This window comes from Geotrypetes seraphini, chromosome 3 (genome assembly GCF_902459505.1).
Source record: "Geotrypetes seraphini chromosome 3, aGeoSer1.1, whole genome shotgun sequence".
Classification (NCBI taxonomy): Eukaryota; Metazoa; Chordata; class Amphibia; order Gymnophiona; family Dermophiidae; genus Geotrypetes; species Geotrypetes seraphini.
Window position 1 is genome coordinate 348,307,708 of NC_047086.1, and position 20,712 is coordinate 348,328,419.

The 20,712-nt window shown below is 43.1% G+C and overlaps 1 protein-coding gene across 1 annotated transcript in view; it reads left to right on the forward strand.

Moving 5' to 3' along the window:
• DTL (denticleless E3 ubiquitin protein ligase homolog) overlaps positions 1 to 20,712 on the forward strand; it is a 66,465-nt gene that overhangs the window by 21,024 nt on the left and 24,729 nt on the right. Inside the window, exons 8-11 of the mRNA XM_033938312.1 lie at positions 2,642 to 2,715; positions 4,609 to 4,712; positions 6,323 to 6,427; positions 8,271 to 8,383. Of these exons, the coding sequence (XP_033794203.1) occupies positions 2,642 to 2,715; positions 4,609 to 4,712; positions 6,323 to 6,427; positions 8,271 to 8,383 (396 nt within the window). The remainder of the gene's footprint in view (positions 1 to 2,641; positions 2,716 to 4,608; positions 4,713 to 6,322; positions 6,428 to 8,270; positions 8,384 to 20,712) is intronic.

Genomic DNA, 20,712 nt, shown 5'->3' on the forward strand with positions numbered 1-20,712 from the left:
TTTAATTTAGGAAACTCATTGCTAGAACCCATGCTCAAAATTAGCAGTATAACTGAGTTTAACCCTTTCAGGACCATAAGGATCGTAGGCCAATTTTTGTGGTTTTGACGACATTTTTATGGTAAAAAGGGCTTGCAGATGCCAAAAAATTGATTTTTTTTGTGAAATATCATTATTTTTATTTAAAAAAATCACACTTCTGGCTTATGGACAGTGTGGCAAGTGAATCTTCTCGTCAATCTAGCAACGACGCTAATGAATGAATGTCGGAACCAGTTTGTTTACATAAAGACAGTATCATATGGAATCCGTACATATCAAATTTAGAACTGTAGACTATCCCAATCAAAATTGATAGGATTTTAAAGTTATGGGACAAATATGTCCCTTGGTCCTGAAAGGGTTAAAATGGTTTGGATAAGCTTGTGGTAGACAAGTCCATAAGCCATTATTTAGCCAGTCTCAGGAGTGAGCAGCATGTAAATGGGCTTTGCTGTTTGGGGACTTGACGGGTAGACTGGGTAACAGACTGTCCATGGTCAGGAGCAGGGTTGGCTGGACCATTGGTCTGACAAAGTCTGGTATTTTTTCTATAAAGGCCATCTTTCTTTCCCTCTCTTTTTTTCTGTGCTCTAAAGTAAGAATATAAGAATAGCCTTACTGGGTCAGCCCAATGGTCCATCTAACCCAGTATCCTGTCTTCACAAAGGCCAATCCAAGTCGCAAGTATCTGACAAAAACCCAAATAGTAGCAGCATTCCATGTCACCGATCCAGGGCAAGTAGTGGCTTCTCCCATGTCTGTCTCAACAACATACTATGGACTTTTCCTCCAGGAACTTGTCCAAACCTTTTTTAAAACTAGCTACATTAACTGCTCTTGCACACAACCTCTGGCAATGCATTCAGAGCATAACTATTTTCTGAGTGATAAAATATTTCCTCCTATTTGGTTTTAAAATTATTACTCTAACTTCATCACGTGTCCCCTTGTCTTTGTAAATCTTGATGCAGTAAAAAAAATGATCTACTTGTACCCATTCTACGCCACTTAGGATTTTGTGGACTCAGCCGTTTCTTTTCCAAGCTGAAGAGCCTGAATCTCTTTAGTCTTTCCTCATACGAGAGGAGTTCCATTCCCTTTATCATCTTGATTACTCTTCTATGAACCTTTTCTAGTGCTGCTATATCATTTTTTGAGGTAAGGAGACCAGAACTGAACACAATAACTCAAGGCGAGGTCGTACCATTGAGTGATACAGAGGCATTATAACATTCTTAGTCTTGTTTACCATTCCTTTTCTGATAATTCCTAACATCTTGTTTGCTTTTTTTTGGCTGCCGCCACACATTGAGTGGAAGGTTTCAGTGTATTGTCCACAATGACACCTTGATCCTTTTTTTTTTTTTTTTTTTTAAATCACTGACCCACATGGTGGACCCTAGTATTTAGTAATTATGATTTGGATTATTCTTCCCAATGTGCATCACTTTTCATTTATCCACATTAAATTTCATCTGCCATTTGGATGCCCAGTCTTCCAATTTCCTAAGGTCTTCCTACAGTTTTTCACAGGCTGCATGTGTTTTAACAACTTTGAACAGTTTAGTATCATCCTTTGAACAGTTTAGTGTCATCTGCAAATTTAATCACCTGACTTGTAGTTTCAATTTCCATATCATTTATTAATAATAATAACTTTTATTTGTATACCGCAATACCACAAGCAGTTCAGAGTGGTTTACAGAGGAAGAGACTGTACATATACAATGATGTTAGAGAATATTGTCAAATACATTGGTAACAAATTTCAATTACATTAGTGAGCCGAAGGCGGTTGGGTATAACCGGAAATATGTCGGAGATACAGCAGGTAATGCAAAGATATAGCAGGGTAGGAAGGAGTCGGAGATAAGCTAAATAGCACTGTCCCAGTACAGATTCCTGTGGCACACCACTGTTTACCCTCCTCCATTGAGGAAAAATGGCCATTTAACCCTAACCTTTGTTTTCTGTCCGATAACTAATTCTTAATCCACAGTTGAACATTGCCTCCTATCCCATGACTCTTTAATTTTCTCAGGAGCCTCTCATGAGGAACTTTGTCAAAAGCTTTCTGTAAATCTAGATACACTACATCAACTGGCTTGCCTTTTATCCACATGTTATATTCACACCTTTATTTAAGTCAAGCAAATTGGTGAGGCAAGACCTTCCCTCAGCTAAACCCATGCTGACTGTCTCATTAAATCATGTTTGTCTACATGTTTCACAATTTTATTTTTTATAATTGTTTCCACTAATTTGCCCGGCACTGTTGGGTATAAGACCAGTACCAAGTAGACTTCTTGCCATTTTCAGGGCACAGTCCACAGGACAGATCAAGAATGCATTTGTAATATCGCACCACACAATATGTTATGAGATTATCTTGTCAAGCAGAGGAAGGTCTGTACAGGTCCTTTTTCTGCTGTCATCTACTATGTTACCGAAAGCTGTGGAGCTGTCTCATTCTGATTGTAAGGGGTGCAGTGCCTTTCTCTCTCTTTCATGGAGAAACCTGGATGCCTCCCCTTTTTATTTACCTGTTGACCTTTTCTGTGTCCTGGAGCTGCTGACAGTGCTTCTCTCTTCTGTGCAGGATTCCCAGCAGAGTGTGACTGTGGTACTCTTTCAGGATGAGCACACGCTGATCTCAGCCGGTGCTGTGGATGGGTAAGATGCACAGCAGGAGTATTTGTTTCAGTCGTTTTGAACAGAAGATAGATTTACAGTACAATTACCCTGTCTTCAAACAAAATGAGACTGAGATTGGGATGGGAAATTTAAAATTTCTTTTGTCTCCTCCTGGGTTCCCTAATAAAGAAGGTTAACAGTGGAACTGTTAAATGCATCTCTCAGCTCTCTTCTGTCATTCTGCCATTCCTTGTCAGAGGTCAGGCTTCTGGGTGGATGCTGCTTCATTTTGCTGTACCCTTGGAATAGCTGTGGCAGAGAGCGGGCAACTGCAGCCATCATTTCTGTTGTCTGGCAGCCCAATTCTTGGCTGTATCGGCCTAAAGCAGTGATTTCTAAACCTGATTCTTGAGGCACCCAGCCAGTCAGGCTGTGCATGCAGATTTCTCTCATTCAGGATATCCTGAAAACCTAACTAGTTGGGGTGCCTTCACAACCAGGTTTGGGAACCACTGGCTAAGGGAATTGGTTTCCATCTCTTATGTATAGTTTCTGTACCATAATGCAGTAGGTTTCTTAAAGGCTTCCATTTAATATGTGCCTTAAGTACGACAACTAGTTAGAGATTAAACTGGTCTTGAATTATTGGAAAAGGATTTGGAAGGCCGCACCTGAAGATTTCTTTCTATTGCTGGGTATTTGAACTGATTAGACTTATATAGCCTGTTTTTTTTTAAGTCTATATTAAAGGACAAAAGAGAGGTGCTGAAGAAGGTATGATGAATTAGGAATATATCTATTCTTATGGTAGACCTTTGGAATGCCTCGGTGTCTGATTCCATATGTCTCTGATATTGACAAGACTCTTATGGGCTGATGAATAGGGTCTCTTTATTTGACAGCCAGGTCTCTTAATGCAGATGTGTAAATTTAATTATTATTTTTTTTTTAATATTTGAGTTTCTAAAGCTAACAAAAATGCAATACAATATCTATACAAATAATAGTAATCATATATGCACTTATAATCAATCAGAATCCATACAACATTAAAAAAAAAAACCCACCCAACCAACATTTTCATAAGGGAATAGAACCATACAAAAGAAATACCCCACAGATGTGTAAATTTAAATTAGTGGTCTTGCACTATTTTCAGAAAGGGTCCCAGCAAAAGGAATAACAGCTGTGAATATTTTTGTCTCCTGGGTATCCCTTGCACTTTGGGGTCTACTTGGGCAGAAGTTATGTCACTCTCTTAACCATAGCGAGTGGCATGAAGTTGTTTAGTCTTAAATTCAACAATTCTAATCTCAAAGCAATGTTCCTTTCCTGCTATGATCTGCTAATCTGAGGCAAGACATTCACTATAATTATTCATTGCCCTCCTCTGATCATCTTTGGGGGGAGTGTAGGTGGATTGGAGAGCTCCGTGTCGGGGGAGGGGGGAATCAGAGGGTCTTCTAAGAGTTACACCCTCCCCAAAAAACTTCCATCCTCTAAGATTTTGATAAAAACTCAAAATCATGATCCATCACAAAAACATTTTATAAAATTACAGGTAAAAGTTTGTGCTTATGGTTCTTTGAGTTAGTGTGGCTATTGGGGCCTATTCTGCTTTAACTGCAATTGTTTTTTTGCTCTTCCCCTCCCCCCCCCCAAGAAGCTACTGCTCTAGGCGACCACCTAATATTGCCTAATGGTCGGGATGACCCTAAATTGGGTTCAAAACTGGTTGAGTTTATAGGCATACCCCCAGATTGTATGTTTGGCACCCAGATGTTTGCAATTTAATTGGCTAATTAACTCAAATAGGGCACTGGTCTTTGACCTAAGGGCCGCCGCGTGAGTGGACTGCTGAGCATAATGGACCACTGGTCTGACCCAGCAGCGGCAAATCTTATGATCAATGCGGGTTGTGTTGCATTTCAGTGTGGTGAAAGTCTGGGACTTGAGGAAGAATTATAGCAGTTGTCGACAGGAGCCAGTTCCAATGAAGGCCTTCCCCTATCCTGGGGCCAGCACTCGTAAGCTAGGTGAGTTTTTTGATGTATTACATCACTGTCCTGAATTCACAGGTCTTAACAATTTTTCTCTGTAGTACTTATAGCTCACCTGCTTTAGTCTAGACCAGGGGTTCTCAGCCCAGTCCTTAGGAAATACCCAACATATACTGTACATACAGTGAATATGTTTGAGAGAGATTAGCATACAATGGAGGGCAGTGACTGCAAATTTTATCTCATATTCACATTGAAGATCTTAAATGCCTAACTGGGTTGAGATCCCCTTCCTTAGCCTGCTGGAAGAAACCTGCAAGTTGTTTTCATGCTAATTTTGAAAGCAAAAAATGCTTGCTGAACATACTTTAGAAAGTGAGTTCTTAAATGTATGTTGCTATTTTTTTTTTGCTACTTCAGCTTGTCTGAGGTGTTCTTTGCTTACATGTTTAAAGACAATAAACTGTTTTTAGTCCAATTCTTTATATGTGAGGTTGCAAACCATTGGACCCCTGAGGAAGGCGTGGGGGGAGGGAAATGCATTTAGGTGGAGAATAGAGTAAACTTAACTGGTAGACTTGAATCAGTTCTTCCCAGGCATGCTGCAGTTCTCACTTTTTAACAGTAGAGGGGGCAATAAGGCTTTTAGCCTCCTGGGTACTTGGTTCATTGTTCTACAACAAGGGTGGGCAAACTTTTTGACCCATGGGCCACAGTGGGTTCTTAAGTTTGACAGAGGGGCCAGGTGACGGGGGGGGGGCACAATGCTGCAGGAGGAAACAGCACTCCCACAGCTGCCAGCTGCTGAATCCTCGCAAATTTTCGTTTTGCGCATTGTGCCTCCCTCCTATGTCCTTGGTGCCCCATTGCCTCCTTCCTGTGCCCCCAGTGCCTCCTTCCTATGTTCTTAGTGCCCCGGGCCGCCTTCCTATGTCCTTAGTGCCCCCTTCCTCCCTCCCCCCCCAAGTCGACCTGCACCAGCTGCATTTAATTACTTCCCGCCATCCCCCGAAGTCACGCCGAAGCCTGCCTGCCCCCAGACTGGCCCGCTGCCGATTCCTTCTCCCCCCCCCTCCCGGTCCAGCACATGCCGGTCTGTGCGTCCGCTGGCTCCCCGCCCGTCCTTCCGCTCAACGCTGCCAGTTGCCCACTGTATTTACTTACAGCCCTGCTGGTGCCGCAACAAAGGGAAGAGAAGGGCCAGGCGCGTACCCACAAGCCTTCTCCCGACATCAATTCTGACGTAGGAGAGAAGGTCCGGTCCAGCCAATCCTGGACCTTCTCTCCAACGTCAGAATTGACGTCGGGATAAGGCTTGTGGGTACGCGCCTGGCCCTTCCCTTTGTTGCGGCACCAGCAGGGCTGTAAGTAAATATAGTGGGCGAGCGACGGCAGCAAGCGAACAGACGGGCAGCCTGTGTACCGCGCGTTTAAAAACCCTGCCTTACGTTGCAGAAAAGGGTAAACTATGACGACGCAGGCCGGGTTAAAAAGCTAAATGGGCCAGATTTGGCCCGTGGGCCATAGTTTACCATGTGTATTCTACTAAGTATGATTGAGAAATGCTACATACTTTTGTGTCCTGGCTATTACTAAGTGCAGCTTTTTTTTTTTTCTTCTTCTTCTTCTTCTTCTTTCCTCTGCAGGGTATTCTAGCCTGGTTTTAGACCCCACTGGCAGTAATCTGTTTGCAAACTGCACTGATGATAATATCTACATGTTCAATGTAACGGGATTAAAGACTGCACCAGGTATGAGATTCCTAGGGAGAAGCAGATAAGGATTTAATACAGGAGAATTTTGAGAGGGTCACAAGGACATTTATTACAAGTGATTTTGTCTTTCCCAGGAACTCTTTAGCAAGAGCAAGTTATTCTCCCCTCCCCCACCAGCCCTCAAGAGCATTTATTTGCTATCTTGAGCATAATATTGGAGCCCGCCAGGTACTGATACAAAGTGTTATTATGGGCAACTCCTGCAAACTGAACACTTCAGTTTCCATTTCCTTGTCTTAACAGGCCGATGCTCAGAAACTGACGCTAGAGGCAATTAGAGCCAGACTAACACCCGAGTCGTGCTGCACACAGTGTACAGAGGGCACCAGTACAGGAAACAGCAAAGGCACTGAAGATCCGCACAAATAACATGCAAATATAGTTAAACAGATGTAAATGATGTGCTTAGTATTCCCTCCTGATGCTCAGAAACGGTGCATGAATCAAACTCTGCCCTTACCATGAGAAACTCTAATGCCAGCTCTGAGCTGGTGTTAGGATACGATCCCCAGGGAATGGGGAGGGCATTGGAATTGCCTTGGAACAGCAGCAAATTTATTTCAAATCTTTAAAGTCCAGGATTAGGCACCAGTCCTCTAACCTCTAAATTAGAGAATGACACGGTGATAGAATTTGTCACCGTCCCCTTGGATAGCCGCAGGAAACCATCCCATGTCATACTTTAGTGTCTATCTCAATCTCGGTCCTTCTACACCAGCATTCTTCAATGCAAGACTTGAGGATCAGTGGTTGTGCCCATTCATATTCTGATTCTTCCCTCTCTCCATAAAGAATGACTGGGGATGGCTTCCTGTGGTTATCCGCAGGGACGGTGACAAATTCTGTCACAGTGTCATTCTCTGCTCTAAATTATTCCTTTGTCATGACTTGTTATTGCAAACCATCAAACTCTGCTATAGCATGTGCTCGCTGCAACAACCCAGTGTGATACTGGCTTCTTCCAGCTCCCTTGTTAGGAGAAGCACCTCACAGGTTGGCCAAGAGTGTACGGTGCTGGGGGGTACATACATATACTAAAATGTTGCTTGGGTCCCACAGCAAAGCAAAAGAGGCGTGCATCCTGTTAAAATAACCTGCCCTCTTCCCATGCACAAGAGTTTTGCTTTCTACACAGCTCTTGTGTACACACACCAGGCAGGTTCCTCCTCCTTACTGAAAAATAACTTCCTAATACACAACACTAACCCTCCCTTTTACCAAACTGTAGTAAGGTTTTTAACACCGGCTCTGACACTCGTAGGAATTCTGGGGCTGTTATTGCAGCAGCCGGCGCTAAAAACCACACTACAGTTTTGTAAAAGGGAGTAGGGAGGTAATAGTGTGCATATGATTTGCATGCTATTCGTGCTGACCACTGGGAAGTTATTTTTCAGTGCTGTTCCCATGGTATTCTCCTGCACTGTAGAGAACAGCACATGAGTTCTGAGCATTGGCCTGTTAAGTCTGTCGTACCTGAGATGCTACTTTTGAACATGCATTTGTTAGTCTGTACAAAAAGCCAGAATTCTCCGCTTGTTCCCACCCTTTTCGCAAATAGGGTAAACAAACATATTAACAAGGTCACCCCAAAACACCACAGGTAGGAACTTGTACAGCTTTGATCTGATTTGGCTCGGTGATTGTGAGAGTTCTGCGCTGGGTGCCCCACTAAAAGGGCAGGGACACAGGCACACTTAGGTACCGGATTGTACCTTTAGGATGTATCACTTGTGGTATCTCTGCTCTGTGCCTTTTACTGGGTTAGCAGCTCCCTCTTAATTCCTGACAGTAATGGTTTGCCTTTTTGTCTTTTTCATAGTGGCAGTTTTCAGTGGACACCAGAACTCTACTTTTTATGTTAAGTCCAGTGTGAGTCCTGATGGCCAGTTTCTGCTCAGTGGCTCCAGTGATCACAGCGCCTACATCTGGAAGGTCAGTCGTAACAAATCCAATTTGCATTTGTAAGAGTCTGTCTCCATTGCTGCTCTTCCCAAGTACAATGAGAGCTATATAGCAAAAGTTACCAACTGTCAATTTATTCAAAAAATGCTAAAAGAAAAAAAACACACGGGGGAGAGCATGTGGATCATTGAATTCTTTCAAACCTCTCTGTGTATGGCTGTGACCCCCCCCCTTCCTTCCCCCCACCAAGGTTAGAAAAGAGAGGAGAGGCAGTTTTGAGAGAATTTCATAACTGCTTTGTTTCACTATGTCAATTTTCTATGCTGCAGAAATGGGAATGGCTTCATCAGTGAAAATGCACTTGGCCATTTTTTTGGGAGGGCCTTAGAATCCCCGGTCTAATTATCATTCATTAATGGGCTGAGTGGTGTTCAGGTGCCCTGCATGATCATATATTCCTGCAGAAGATAATAAATAATTTTTTTTTAACCGATTAGAGTGTAAATATACAGTCTAACTTTTTTTCTTTTTTTTGTAATTGTTTATTTATTGAAAGTGAAGCACAGCACAAAAAGAAGCAAAAGCTGTCAAACAGACCACAAATCAACACCCCAGAAGGGGAACAACAATAGGATGCCAAAGTGCTATACAGCTTCACAAAGAGGAATAAAGAACCCCCCCCCCAAAAAAAACAAACAAACAAAAAAAAAACCCCCAAGCCCCCCTTCCCCCCACTCCTCTGCCAAGGACCAGCAACAAAGTATCCCACACAATAAAACCCCCGTAATATAAACAACAAGAACAGAGCAGTAATACCATAGATCCACAATCTTTTTAGGCCCTCTGGGGAAGATATTTGGCCTTGAACAGTCTAACTTTTTCACTCTGTGCAATGATGTCTGTGCGCCACTGTAATATCAGCACAGTTTTAAGCACATGGCTATATCCGTTTATTTCTTTATCAATTGAATTTTATAGTTTGACTTTTTTGTCATTTTCAAATTCAACATATTTGACCAGTTTTTCTGCCATTCCAAATTTGTACACATTTCACAAAACTTTGAGGTTGGGTTGTTTTGGGTTTTTTTAAACGCTCAGATACAGACAGATATTCTGAACCCCTTTATATATATAGATAGATAGATAGATAATTTCTTTCAAACACTCCTTGGTATGGAAAGAATTATTTATACTTTATTTTTTATAATATATGGGCCAGATTCAGTAAATGGTGCCCAAACTAGGGACAGTTGTGATCAGCACTAAGTGCCAATTCTGTAAAAGCCACTTGTAACTAAGCAATCTTTTATAGAATAGTACCTGGCGCAGATTCCCTCGCCCATCTTTTGTGGGTGTGACGCGATAACACCTGCTGAATCCTGGCGTAAATGCTGACATGCAACTATACTTCTCTCTCCGTATTCGTGGTTTCAGCAATCGTGGTTTCGATTGTTCACGGTTTTTAGCTTGCTAGCTCCTCCCCCCCCCCGCCCCCCAATGACATCAGCTTGCATAGAGAAATCGCTGATTCCAAGCGTTTACAGAGAAAAATCGCCGATTCCCAGCACTTTCACCACCGTGTTTTGCCTCTCCTTCAGGGACAGTCCAGGTCTCCCAGCATGTTATTCGCAGTTTGACCATATTCACAATGGTTTTTAATAGAAAACAGCGAATAACATATGAAAAAGGTATTTGCGGTTCTGTTAATCCCCTATCGCAGCGAATACGGACGGAGAAGTGTATTTATTTATTTCGTTTTCTATCCCGTTTTCACCAAAGAGCTCAGAACGGGTTACAGGTTAAACATACGTAAAATACAGTTAACAGGTTACAACTTGCCATAATTACAGTACAAGTTTACGAAACAAGTTTTTATCCTAACACGATACATACCGGAGGTCTGATACCACAGTACATAATATGCAGTTTATAGGTTAACAGTTTGCCATAGTTAACCTTACAGTGCAAGTTTTTTCAACACAAGTTATTATTCTAACTTGACACATTATACCTAATGTACAATTTACAGGTTAAAGTTTCCATAGTTACAGTGGAAGATCTTTCAATTCCGGGGTCTGGTACCAATATACATTTCTTTGTAATCCATCGGTCATGGGAAGGGGAGTTAGGTGAAGAGGTATATTTTTATTGCTTTTCTAAAGTTGAGCAGTCCTTCAAGGGATCTGATCTGCAGGGGCAATCGATTCCAGTGGCCCAGTATGAAGTGGGAGTAGGAACATCATTTAGCACTTAGCAGTTGTAGGGCACAGCCAGGGGGCGTTTTGAGGCGTATTTCATCCTGGGAGCAAAGGGACCTGTTCAGTACGTACGGGGGAAGCTTGACTGTCGCCATGTCACGCAAGGATTTGAATGCTAGCATCAGGCCCTTGAAAGCTCAATGTTTGGCTATGGGTAGCCAATGATAGAGCCTGGGAGACAGAGTCATGGGCATGGAAGTTATTTTTAGAAGTCTGATCGCCGTGTTTTGTAAAATCTGGAGATGTCGAAAGTTCTTCGCTGTTAGACCGTTGAATAGCGCACTACAGTAATCCATGCAGGAGAGGACTAAGGCATAGAATAGTTGGTGAAGTCAGACACCACCTGAGAGATAGTGGCAGTCAGGCGTGTAAATAACCCCATTCTATAACACTGCATCTAAATCATGGGAACACACCTGACGTTCCCCTATTGAGTTGCAGTGACCCGTCAAATGTGCGCCCTGACAGCACTCAAGATAATAGCGCGCACGGAATAGGAGGTGACCGTTGAATGCTATTTTGTCTTTTTGAGGGGGGAATCCCCCCCCCACTACACTTAAAACATTCACTTGCTATCTAGTGTTAGGGTAAGGTTTACATCAGGATTATGGTAACATTTTACATAAGTGAATATCTTGAAGGCCATGATTTGCTCAGACTTCTCAGGCCCCTCCTCAGGCCTGAGGAATCTGAGCAAATCAGGGCCTTCAAGATGTCCACTTATGCCAGATTCACGGGCCTCAAGTGTCGTGCGCGCTCTTATCCATGCGCACAATTGTCGGCGCACAGTTGTCCTGCGTGGATTTGTTGGTATACCTTGAGTTGCACATGAGACTATTTTAGGCATGTAGCGTTATAGCGCATAGGCAGAGCCACATGTCATGATTATTGCCAATTAATGTTCATAATTAACGGCTTTGTAGCTAATTAGTTTTCACATGATTATTGCCAATTAATGTTTCACATTATTGCCAATTAATGTTCATAATTAACGGCTTTGTAGCTAATTAGTTTTCTTAGTTCTGTGCCCAAATTTGGATGACATTTATAAAATCCAGTGGTGTATAAATAAAATAAAATTTTTATAATTCTTGGGAAAATGTCATGAGCAGTGGGGTTTGTGTAAAATGCTATAGACACAAACTGGCAGCTTTCTGAGCAGCTGTCCATATTTGGCAGCATCGAGTCAATAGAAACCATCCCTTGTTCCTCCCTTCCTCCCATCTTCCAGGGCAGAGTTTACTGTGTGGAAAAAAGCAATAAAATGAATAAATTTAAACCTTTTTTTTAAAGTAAATTTAAAAGAATGTAATAGTTTACATTTCGAAGCGAGTATTGTCCTGGTCTGCTCTTTGCTAGCACCACAGCTGTTAGCAGAGCCCTATTAGGCCTCTCAGCTTTCAAAGGCTTTTTAATTTAGCCAATACATGGCCAGGTGCCGGGTTACACGGAATCGTTTCTCTCTTTGTATGAGCTGGAACACCAACTGAATCAGCTGGTAAGTTTAGAGCTGTAGTGAAATGCTTTTGCTTACAATAAACTAGGAAGACAACTATTGTTGGAAAGAGTTTGGAGTCTGGAATTCGTCACCAATGGATTTGTGTTTAGATATCTTCCTAGGGACTATTCCGCTGCACGTTGAAAACATGTTTTTTTAACATCCATTTTTATAGCTTTTTTATTTTTATTTTATTTTATAGTATATACAAACTTTCTCTGCATGTCTTAAGTGCTTGATCTTGCATAGTCTGACCCTGACTTTGGCTATAAGGAGTTGGTGATCAGCTCCACCGTCTACGCCTGGTAGTGTTTTGACAGAGAAAATTGATCCCTTCCATTTTTGCTGACAGATGATGTAGTCAATTTGGTTGTGATGCTGCCAATTTGGGGATGTCCAGGTGTAGAGGCACTACTTCGGCTGGGTAAAGGAGTTGGTGATTCTAAGCTTGTTCTCTTGGCAGAACTGCACAAGGCACTCCCCAGCTTTATTCTTCTTTCTTAGGTTGTGCCTGCTAACCACTCCTGCATCCTCTCCTTCTCCAACTTTGGCATTGAAATCGCTTATAATATAAATGATGTCCTTTCTTGGGGTTCTCTCGAGTTCATCCCTGTTACGTTCCATGTTTGATTGTAGTATGCAGTCGAAGTGAGTAGCAGGTTTAACCTTCTCAGGCAGGAAGGAGGGGGCCCAGACAAATTGTGGGCAGAGATCAAAGGTATCTATCATCACTGAAACTGCTCAAAAGCATGGACCCTACAAGAAGCCAGTATGTGGTAGGAACTGGGTAACTGCAACCACCCTCCAAATCGCTAATAAGAGGAGAAGAGGCAAAGACTAAGGACAGGTTGAATGAGGCGAGGCGACTCAATGCTGATTTCCAAAGAGCAGCCAGGAAAGACAAGAACAACTTCCTGAATGCTCGTTTCATAAACTTCGAAGAAGCCTATAAGAAGAGCCACACCAGGGAATTATTTGTGATGGTGAAACAAGTGAAAAAGCCTTTCTCAGCATGCCAATCAATAATCAGACTATGATGGGAATTAAATTATTGACCAGCAGAGATGGAAAGAATACACAGAGGAATTATACACCAGCACTGACTACTCTGAAAAGCTTGGGGGTCAAGAGGAAGCAGAATCAGACCTATTGGAAAGTGAAGTGGATTGGGCGCTGAGGCATAAGAACTTAAGAATTGCCACTGCTGGGTCAGACCAGTGGTCCATCATGCCCAGCAGTCTGCTCACGCGGCGGCCCCTAGGTCAAAGACCAGTGCTCTAAATGAGCCCAGCCTCACCTGCATACTTTCCAGTTTAGCAGGAACTTGTCCAACTTTGTCCTGAATCCCTGGAGGGTGTTTTCCCCTAAGACAGACTCCGGGAGAGCGTTCCAGTTTTCTACCACTCTAGGTGAAGAAGAAATTCCTTATGTTCATATGGAATCTATCTCCTTTCAATTTTAGAGAGTGCCTTCTCATTCTCCCTACCTTGGAGAGGGTGAACAACCTGTCTTTATCTACTAAGTCTATTCCCTTCAGTATCATCAATGTTTCATAAGAACATAAGAAGTTGCCTCCACTGGGTCAGACCGTGGGTCCATCTCGCCCAGCGGCCCACTCCCGCGGTGGCCCACCAGGTCCTTGACCTGTGAAGTGAATTTTTGACCTTTACAATCTACCTCTACTTCTATAACCTACTTCTGCTTCTATCTGTATATTTTCAACCTTTATAATCTACCTCTACTTCTATAACCTACTTTTGCTTCTATCTGTATCCCTCAATCCCTTTATCCTTTAGGTACCTATCCAAACCTTCCTTAAACCCCTTTACTATGCTCTCGCCTACTACAACCTCCGGAAGAGCATTCCATGCGTCCACCACCCTCTGGGTAAAAAAGAACTTCCTAGCATTGGTTCTAAACCTGTCCCCTTTCAATTTCTCCGAGTGACCCCTGGTGCTCGTGGTCCCTCGCAGTTCGAAGAATCTGTCCTTATCCATTTTCTCTATGCCCTTCAGAATCTTGAAGGTTTCTATCATGTCTCCTCTAAGTCAGTCTCCTCTTCTCCAGGGAGAACAGCCCCAGCATTTTCAACCTGTCGGCGTATGTAAAGTTTTCCATACCTCTTATCAGCTTAGTCGCTCTTCTCTGGACTCCTTCGAGTACTGCCATGTCTTTCTTGAGGTACGGTGACCAGTACTGGACACAGTACTCCAGGTGCGGGCGCACCATTGCACGATACAGCGGCATGATAACTTCCTTTGTCCTGGTAGTGATACCCTTTTTGATGATGCCCAGCATTCTGTTTGCTCTCTTTGAGGCTGTCGCACACTGCACTGATGGTTTCAAAGTTGTGTCCACCATCACCCCCAGGTCTCTTTCAAGGTTGCTCGCCCCTAGCAATATTCCCCCCATTTTGTAGCTGAACATCGGATTCTTTTTCCCTATGTGCATGACCTTGCATTTCTCTATGTTGAAACTCATTTGCCACTTTTTTGCCCACTCCTCCAATCTCTTCAGGTCCCTTTGCAGGTCCTCACAATCCTCCATGGTTTTGACCCTGTTGCAGAGTTTGGTGTCATCAGCAAATTTAATGACCTCACATTTCGTCCCCGTCTCCAGGTCATTGATAAACACGTTGAATAGGAGCGGTCCTAACACCGATCCCTGTGGAACTCCGCTCGTGACCCATTGCCAGTCTGAGTAATGCCCTTATACTCCAACCCTCTGTTTTCTGCCCGCCAGCCAGTGTCTAATCCATCGGTGGACATCCCCTTGCACCCCGTGATTCCACAGCTTCTTTTCAAGAGAGAAGAGACCCAGTTTCTCTAATCTCTCGCTGTACGGCAACTCCTCCAGCCCCTTAACCATTTTAGTTGCTCTTCTCTGGACCCTTTCGAGTAGTACTGTGTCCTTCTTCATGTACGGCGACCAGTGCTGGACGCAGTACTCCAGGTGAGGGCACACCATAGCCTGATAGAGCGGCATTATAACCTTCTCCGATCTGTTCATGATCCCCCTTCTTTATCATTCCTAGCATTCTGTTTGCCCTTTTCTCCGCTGCCGCACATTGCGCAGACAGCTTCATCGACTTGTCGATCAGAACTCTCAAATCTTTTTCCTGGGAGGTCTCTCCAAGTACTGCCCCAGACATCCTGTATTCGTGAACGAGATTTTTATTACCGACATGCATCACTTTACACTTATCCACAGTGAACCTCATCTTCCATGTCAATGCCCATTCCTCGAGCCTGATTATGTCAAGTTGCAGATCTTCGCAATACCCCTGTTTCTTCACTACTCTGAATAACTTCGTATTGTCCGCAAATTTAATCACCTCACTCGTCATACCAATGTCCAGATTGTTTATAAAGATGTTGAAGAGCACAGGTCCAAGCACCGAGCCCAGCGGCACCCCTCTGGTGACGCTCTTCCAGTCCGAGTATTGTCCATTTACCCCCCACTCTCTGTTTCCTATGCTCCAGCCAGTTTTTAATCCACGTGAGTATTTCACCCTCGATTCCATGGCTCACAATTTTCTGAAGTAATCGTTCATGCGGAGCTTTGTCGAACACCTTCTGAAAATGTCGACCAGGTCACCCTTGTCTATCTGCCTGTTTACTCCCTCAAAAAAGTACAGCAAGTTCGTCAAACAAGATCTGCCTTTGCTGAAACCGTGCTGGCTCGCCCTCATCAGCCCATGGCCATCAAGGTGATCAATGATGTGGTCCTTTATCAGCGCCTCTACCATTTTTCCCGGTACCGAGGTCAGACTCACCTGTCTGTAGTTTCCCGGGTCCCCCTCTAACCTTTTTTGAAGATCAGTGTAACATTCGCCACCTTCCAGTCCTCCGGAATCTTTCCCGATTTGATGGACGGGTTGGCTACTGGTTGAAACAGTTCCGCTATAGTCCCTTTCAGTTCCTTGATGACCCTTGGATGGATGCCATCTGGAGATTTATCGCTCTTAAGCCTATCTATCTGCCTGCCTCTTCTAGACTAACTGTCAACCCTGTCAGTTTCCTGTCTTCGTTTCCAGCATATAGCCTGGGTTTCCGGTATTCTGTGCATATCCTCTTCGGTAAATGCAGACACAAAAAATGTGTTCAGTATGTCAGCGATTGCGTTGTCCTCCTTTAGCACTCCCTTTATTCCATGGTCATCCAATGGTCCCACCGCTTCCCTCGCGGGTCGTTTCCCCTTAATATATCGAAAGAACGGCTTGAAGTTTTTCGCCTCCTTGGCTATTTTTTCCTCGTAGTCTCTTTTGGCCCCTTTTACCGCCTTATGGCACCTACATTGATGTTTGTACTTATTCCAGTTTTTGTCCGTTCTTAAACTTTTCCATTCCTTAAACGAGGTTTTCTTGTCTCTTATCGCTTCCTTCACCTCAACAATGAGCCACGCCGGTTCCTTGTTGTTTTTTTTTCCTCTTGGATCTCTTGTTGATAGGCGTATATATAGATTTTGCGCCTCGGTAACTGTGTCCTTAAAAAGGGACCAAGCTTGCTCTAGCGTTTTTTACAGCGTTTATCCTCTTCTTAATCTTCTTCCCCACCATGAGTCTCAACCCTTCGTAATTCCCTTTTCGGAAGTTCAGTGCCGTGGCCATCGTTCTGGACCAATGTTTCACCCCTGCATCCAGGTTGAAGCTGATCATGTTGTGATCGCTGTTTCCCAGCGTCTCTTCTACTTCTACACCTTGTGCCGGTCCTCACAGTCCATTTAGAATTAAGGCAGCTGCCAAAACAACAAAGCACCTAGCATTGATGGAATCCCTTCAGAGCTGCTCATACCAGTCCCAAGAGCCACACTGACAGCACTATGCCAAAAGATCTGGAGGACCTGCACATGGCCAAAGGACTTGAAAAGATCTGTTTTTAACCCATTGCTGAAGAAAGGTGATACCAGGGACAGTGCTAACTATACAACAATTGCCCTGAACCCCACACTAGCAGGGTGCTTATAAAGATCATCCAGAGGTGTTTGGGGAACATCCTTGATCAAGAACTTCCTGATGCCCAAGCTGGATTCCGTAAGGGCAAACTTGAAGTGGATCATAGAAAAGGTGAAGGTGTACCAGAAGAAGCTCTACCTTTGCTTCATTGATATATCAAGGCTATTGATTGTATTGAGCATGACAAGTTTTGGAAAGCATTGAGTGAGGTAGGAGTGCCAGCACACCTGATCAGGTTAATCAGATTGCTTTACTACAATCAAGAAGCTACAGTGTGAACCAGGTATGGAGATACAGAATGGTTCAAGATCAAAAAGGGTACAAGACAAGGATGCTTCCTCTCTCCTTTTCTTTTCAACCTCTATGCAGATGTAATCACGAGGAAGCTGGACTTAGATGATTCGAGTGTTGGGGTGAAAATAGGCGGAAGAACCATCAGCAACCTGAGATACGCAGATGATACTACCCTGTGGCAGAAAGTGAGAAGGATCTCAAAAAGTTGATCCTGAAGCTGAAAGAAGAAAGCAAAAAGATGGGACTTTTACCTGAACATCAAGAAGACCAAAATCATGACTACCATCACCAAGAAAGTCCACATAAAGATCAACAATGCAGAAATAGAAGTGGTTGACTGCTTCATTTTCCTTGGGTCCCTCATTGATTACAGTGGCAGCTCAACAGGAGAGATCAAGTGTCGATTAGCACTAGGATATGTAGCCATGGTGAGCATGGACCAAATATGGAAGTGCAAGGATGTCTGTCACCGTTAAACAAAGACTGATCACTGCCATTGTGTTCCCAATCGTGACAGTTGGCTATGAGATGTGGACACTCAAGAAAGTAGATGGGTGCTACTCGGAATATTCAGTGGTAAAAAGAAGCAGGAGAAACCAAAGGCTTGTTAGCTGGATATCATCAAGAATGACAAGGAAATGAACATCAAGCAATTGAAAAGTCATGGAAAACAGGGAATCATGGCGAGGACTGGCCTACAGAGTATCCAAGGGTCAGACACGACTGAATGGATAGTAGTAGTAGTAATGTATACAAAAAACAAATGTACAAAATGTGCATTATGTGTGACCTACCCACCCCCAAGCTCTCATCATGATTGCTCATGAATTTTATATTACATTACATTAGTGACTTTTATTCCGCCATTACCTTGCGGATCAAGGCGGATTACATAAGAGGTTATCTGGACAATTCCAGAAGAGTTACATAGTTGAGTGGGTTACTTTGGGGGATTGAAATGCTTCCTGCAGAGTTAGTTTATCTTGATTGATTTCTTGAATAGCAGGGTTTTTATTTCTTTTCTGAAAGTTTTGTAGTCTGATGTTGTGATCAGTAGATTGGATAGTTGGTGGTCAAGTTTCGCTGCCTGCGTGGCCAGTAGGCCATTGTATATTTTTTGCGTTTGATGCCTCTGATTGGGGGCTAAGTGAATGGTGTCTGGGTTCTCCTTAGTCTGGTTGTGGCAGGTTGGATAAGGTGGTTGTTCAAGTAGGTTGGGCTGTCTCCATTCATTTCTTTAAATAGTAGACAGTAGAATTTGAGTTGTATTCTTGCTTGTATTAGGAGCCAGTGTGAGTCGATGTATGCAGTGGTGACGTGGTCGTATTTCTTCAGCGAATAGATCAGTCTCAGGGCTGTGTTTTGTACTGTTTGTAGTTGTTTTATCATGACTGCGGGGCAAGGGAGATAGAGGATGTTGCAGTAGTCTAGAAGTCCTAGGACTAGGGATTGGACCACGAGACTGATTTATACTGAATTGTATGATTTTGGTTTTAGAATGTAATCCACTGTGAATTGCAGAATAGAAAAGTGTTAAATTAAACCCATTTTTTCAATATCATGGTTTTGGAATCAACACACCAAACATTCAACTCCATTCCTCTATTATGTTCTACTGTTCGACTCCTACTATGTATAGTAAATCTAAGAGAAATTTGCTTAATAAGAAAACATAGGATATTTATGTATGTACAAAACTAGATTCATAGACCACAAAATATATTTGAAGTTTGAGCAAAGAATATGATCCAAAATATATATAAATATAAAATGATAAATTTACTATAAGTTTTTATATTGAAGCTGAAGTTTGAATCGGTAAAATGTATCAAAACCTCCACCCAAAATTGTTTTCAACTTCCCTGACTGAGGCCCTGATACACAAAAGGTTTCCATGTGAGTAAAACTCTTTAAAGCAGTCTTACTGGCATGGAAAACCCTCTTCCCGATGTTCAAATGGACTCTCTGTGGCTATAACTAATCCTCGTAGTTAGTATTCTAATGAGCTCTCCATGCACAAAAGGGACCCCCCCAGCACCAAATAATTGGTGCGTAAATTTTCTGGCAGCTCTGGAGCTGCTGGTAGCTGTTCTATGTGTGTTGTGAGCTGCAAATTAAAAAAAAATAAAATAAAAATGTCCACAGCAGAGCCAGCAGATCCTGTTCTCCCTGCCAGCTCATCTGATTTTTCTCCCCCCTTCCCCAGCAAAACAAAACCCTGGTAGTCTAGTGGGCCCCCATCTAAAGGGCCTTAAATCAAAGATCAGCAGAAGGGATGCCCACTCCCTCCTACCTCTGGGCCCACCTCTTCAAAATGGCAGGCCCTTCCCCTCCCAGTGCATTCTGGGATGCTATGGGAGGGGGGTTGGGCCCGCTATTTTGATGAGGTGGGACCAGAGGGAGTGGGCATCCCTCCTGCTGGTCTTCGATTTAAGATTTGGGGGATGTTGCGGGGGGGGCTTGAGTAGGGGGCCCACTAGACTACCAGGGTTTTGTTGGGGGGGATATTGGGGGGCTTGGTGTCGGGGGTTAGGGTTTTGGGGGCTGAGGGGAGAAGATGGGAACTTTATTTATTTATTTTATTTATTTTTGTGCTTTTCCAATCGGTTGAGTCAGCAGGACTCCCCAAAGTCATCAATTGGAGGCCAGGGCTTCCATTGCCGCTCAGCTGTTCTGGGATTTCCCCTACTGGCTCAATGCTGAGCTGGCAGGGGAAGTCCCAAAACCAACAATCAGTGGCTTTGGTGAATCCTGCTGGCGATCGGCGGGCAGAAAAATTTGACAGGAGGGATAGGGAGGAGCTGTGCTTAGCGATTGCTCTTCTGTGCAGGAACCAGGCACAGTTCCTCCCCCATTTTACTGGCACTGCTCCATACAAATAGCATGCATATTATTTGCATGTTGTTCCTGCAGGGCATCACCCATTGTGGAAAAATTACTTCCACCACAGTCATTTTTACCCTGGCATCGGAGCATTATGCATCAGGACCTGACTTTCCACCCCTGGTTGTCATGTTGTCTTGTCCTGTCTACTGTTATCAAATACATTTTGGCTAAAACAAAGTTTAAAAAAAAGTTTACAGTCTTTGCTCCGAGTCCTTTCTCTGATATTAAAACTTGTTCTTCGTTGTAAGTTTGTGTCTTGTCCTTTTTAATATTTTGTGTTGTTGTGGAATAAAAATGTTCATTTGTTCCACTGTAGAATAATTGTTCATTTATTCCATATTTTTTTTAACTTTAATTCTTTATTTGATTATTCATTACAATAACAAATATTCACGAATATCCACTAAATTCTGTATATAAAATACAACTTAACATATAATGGAAATTAATCAACAATAATATAGTCCAC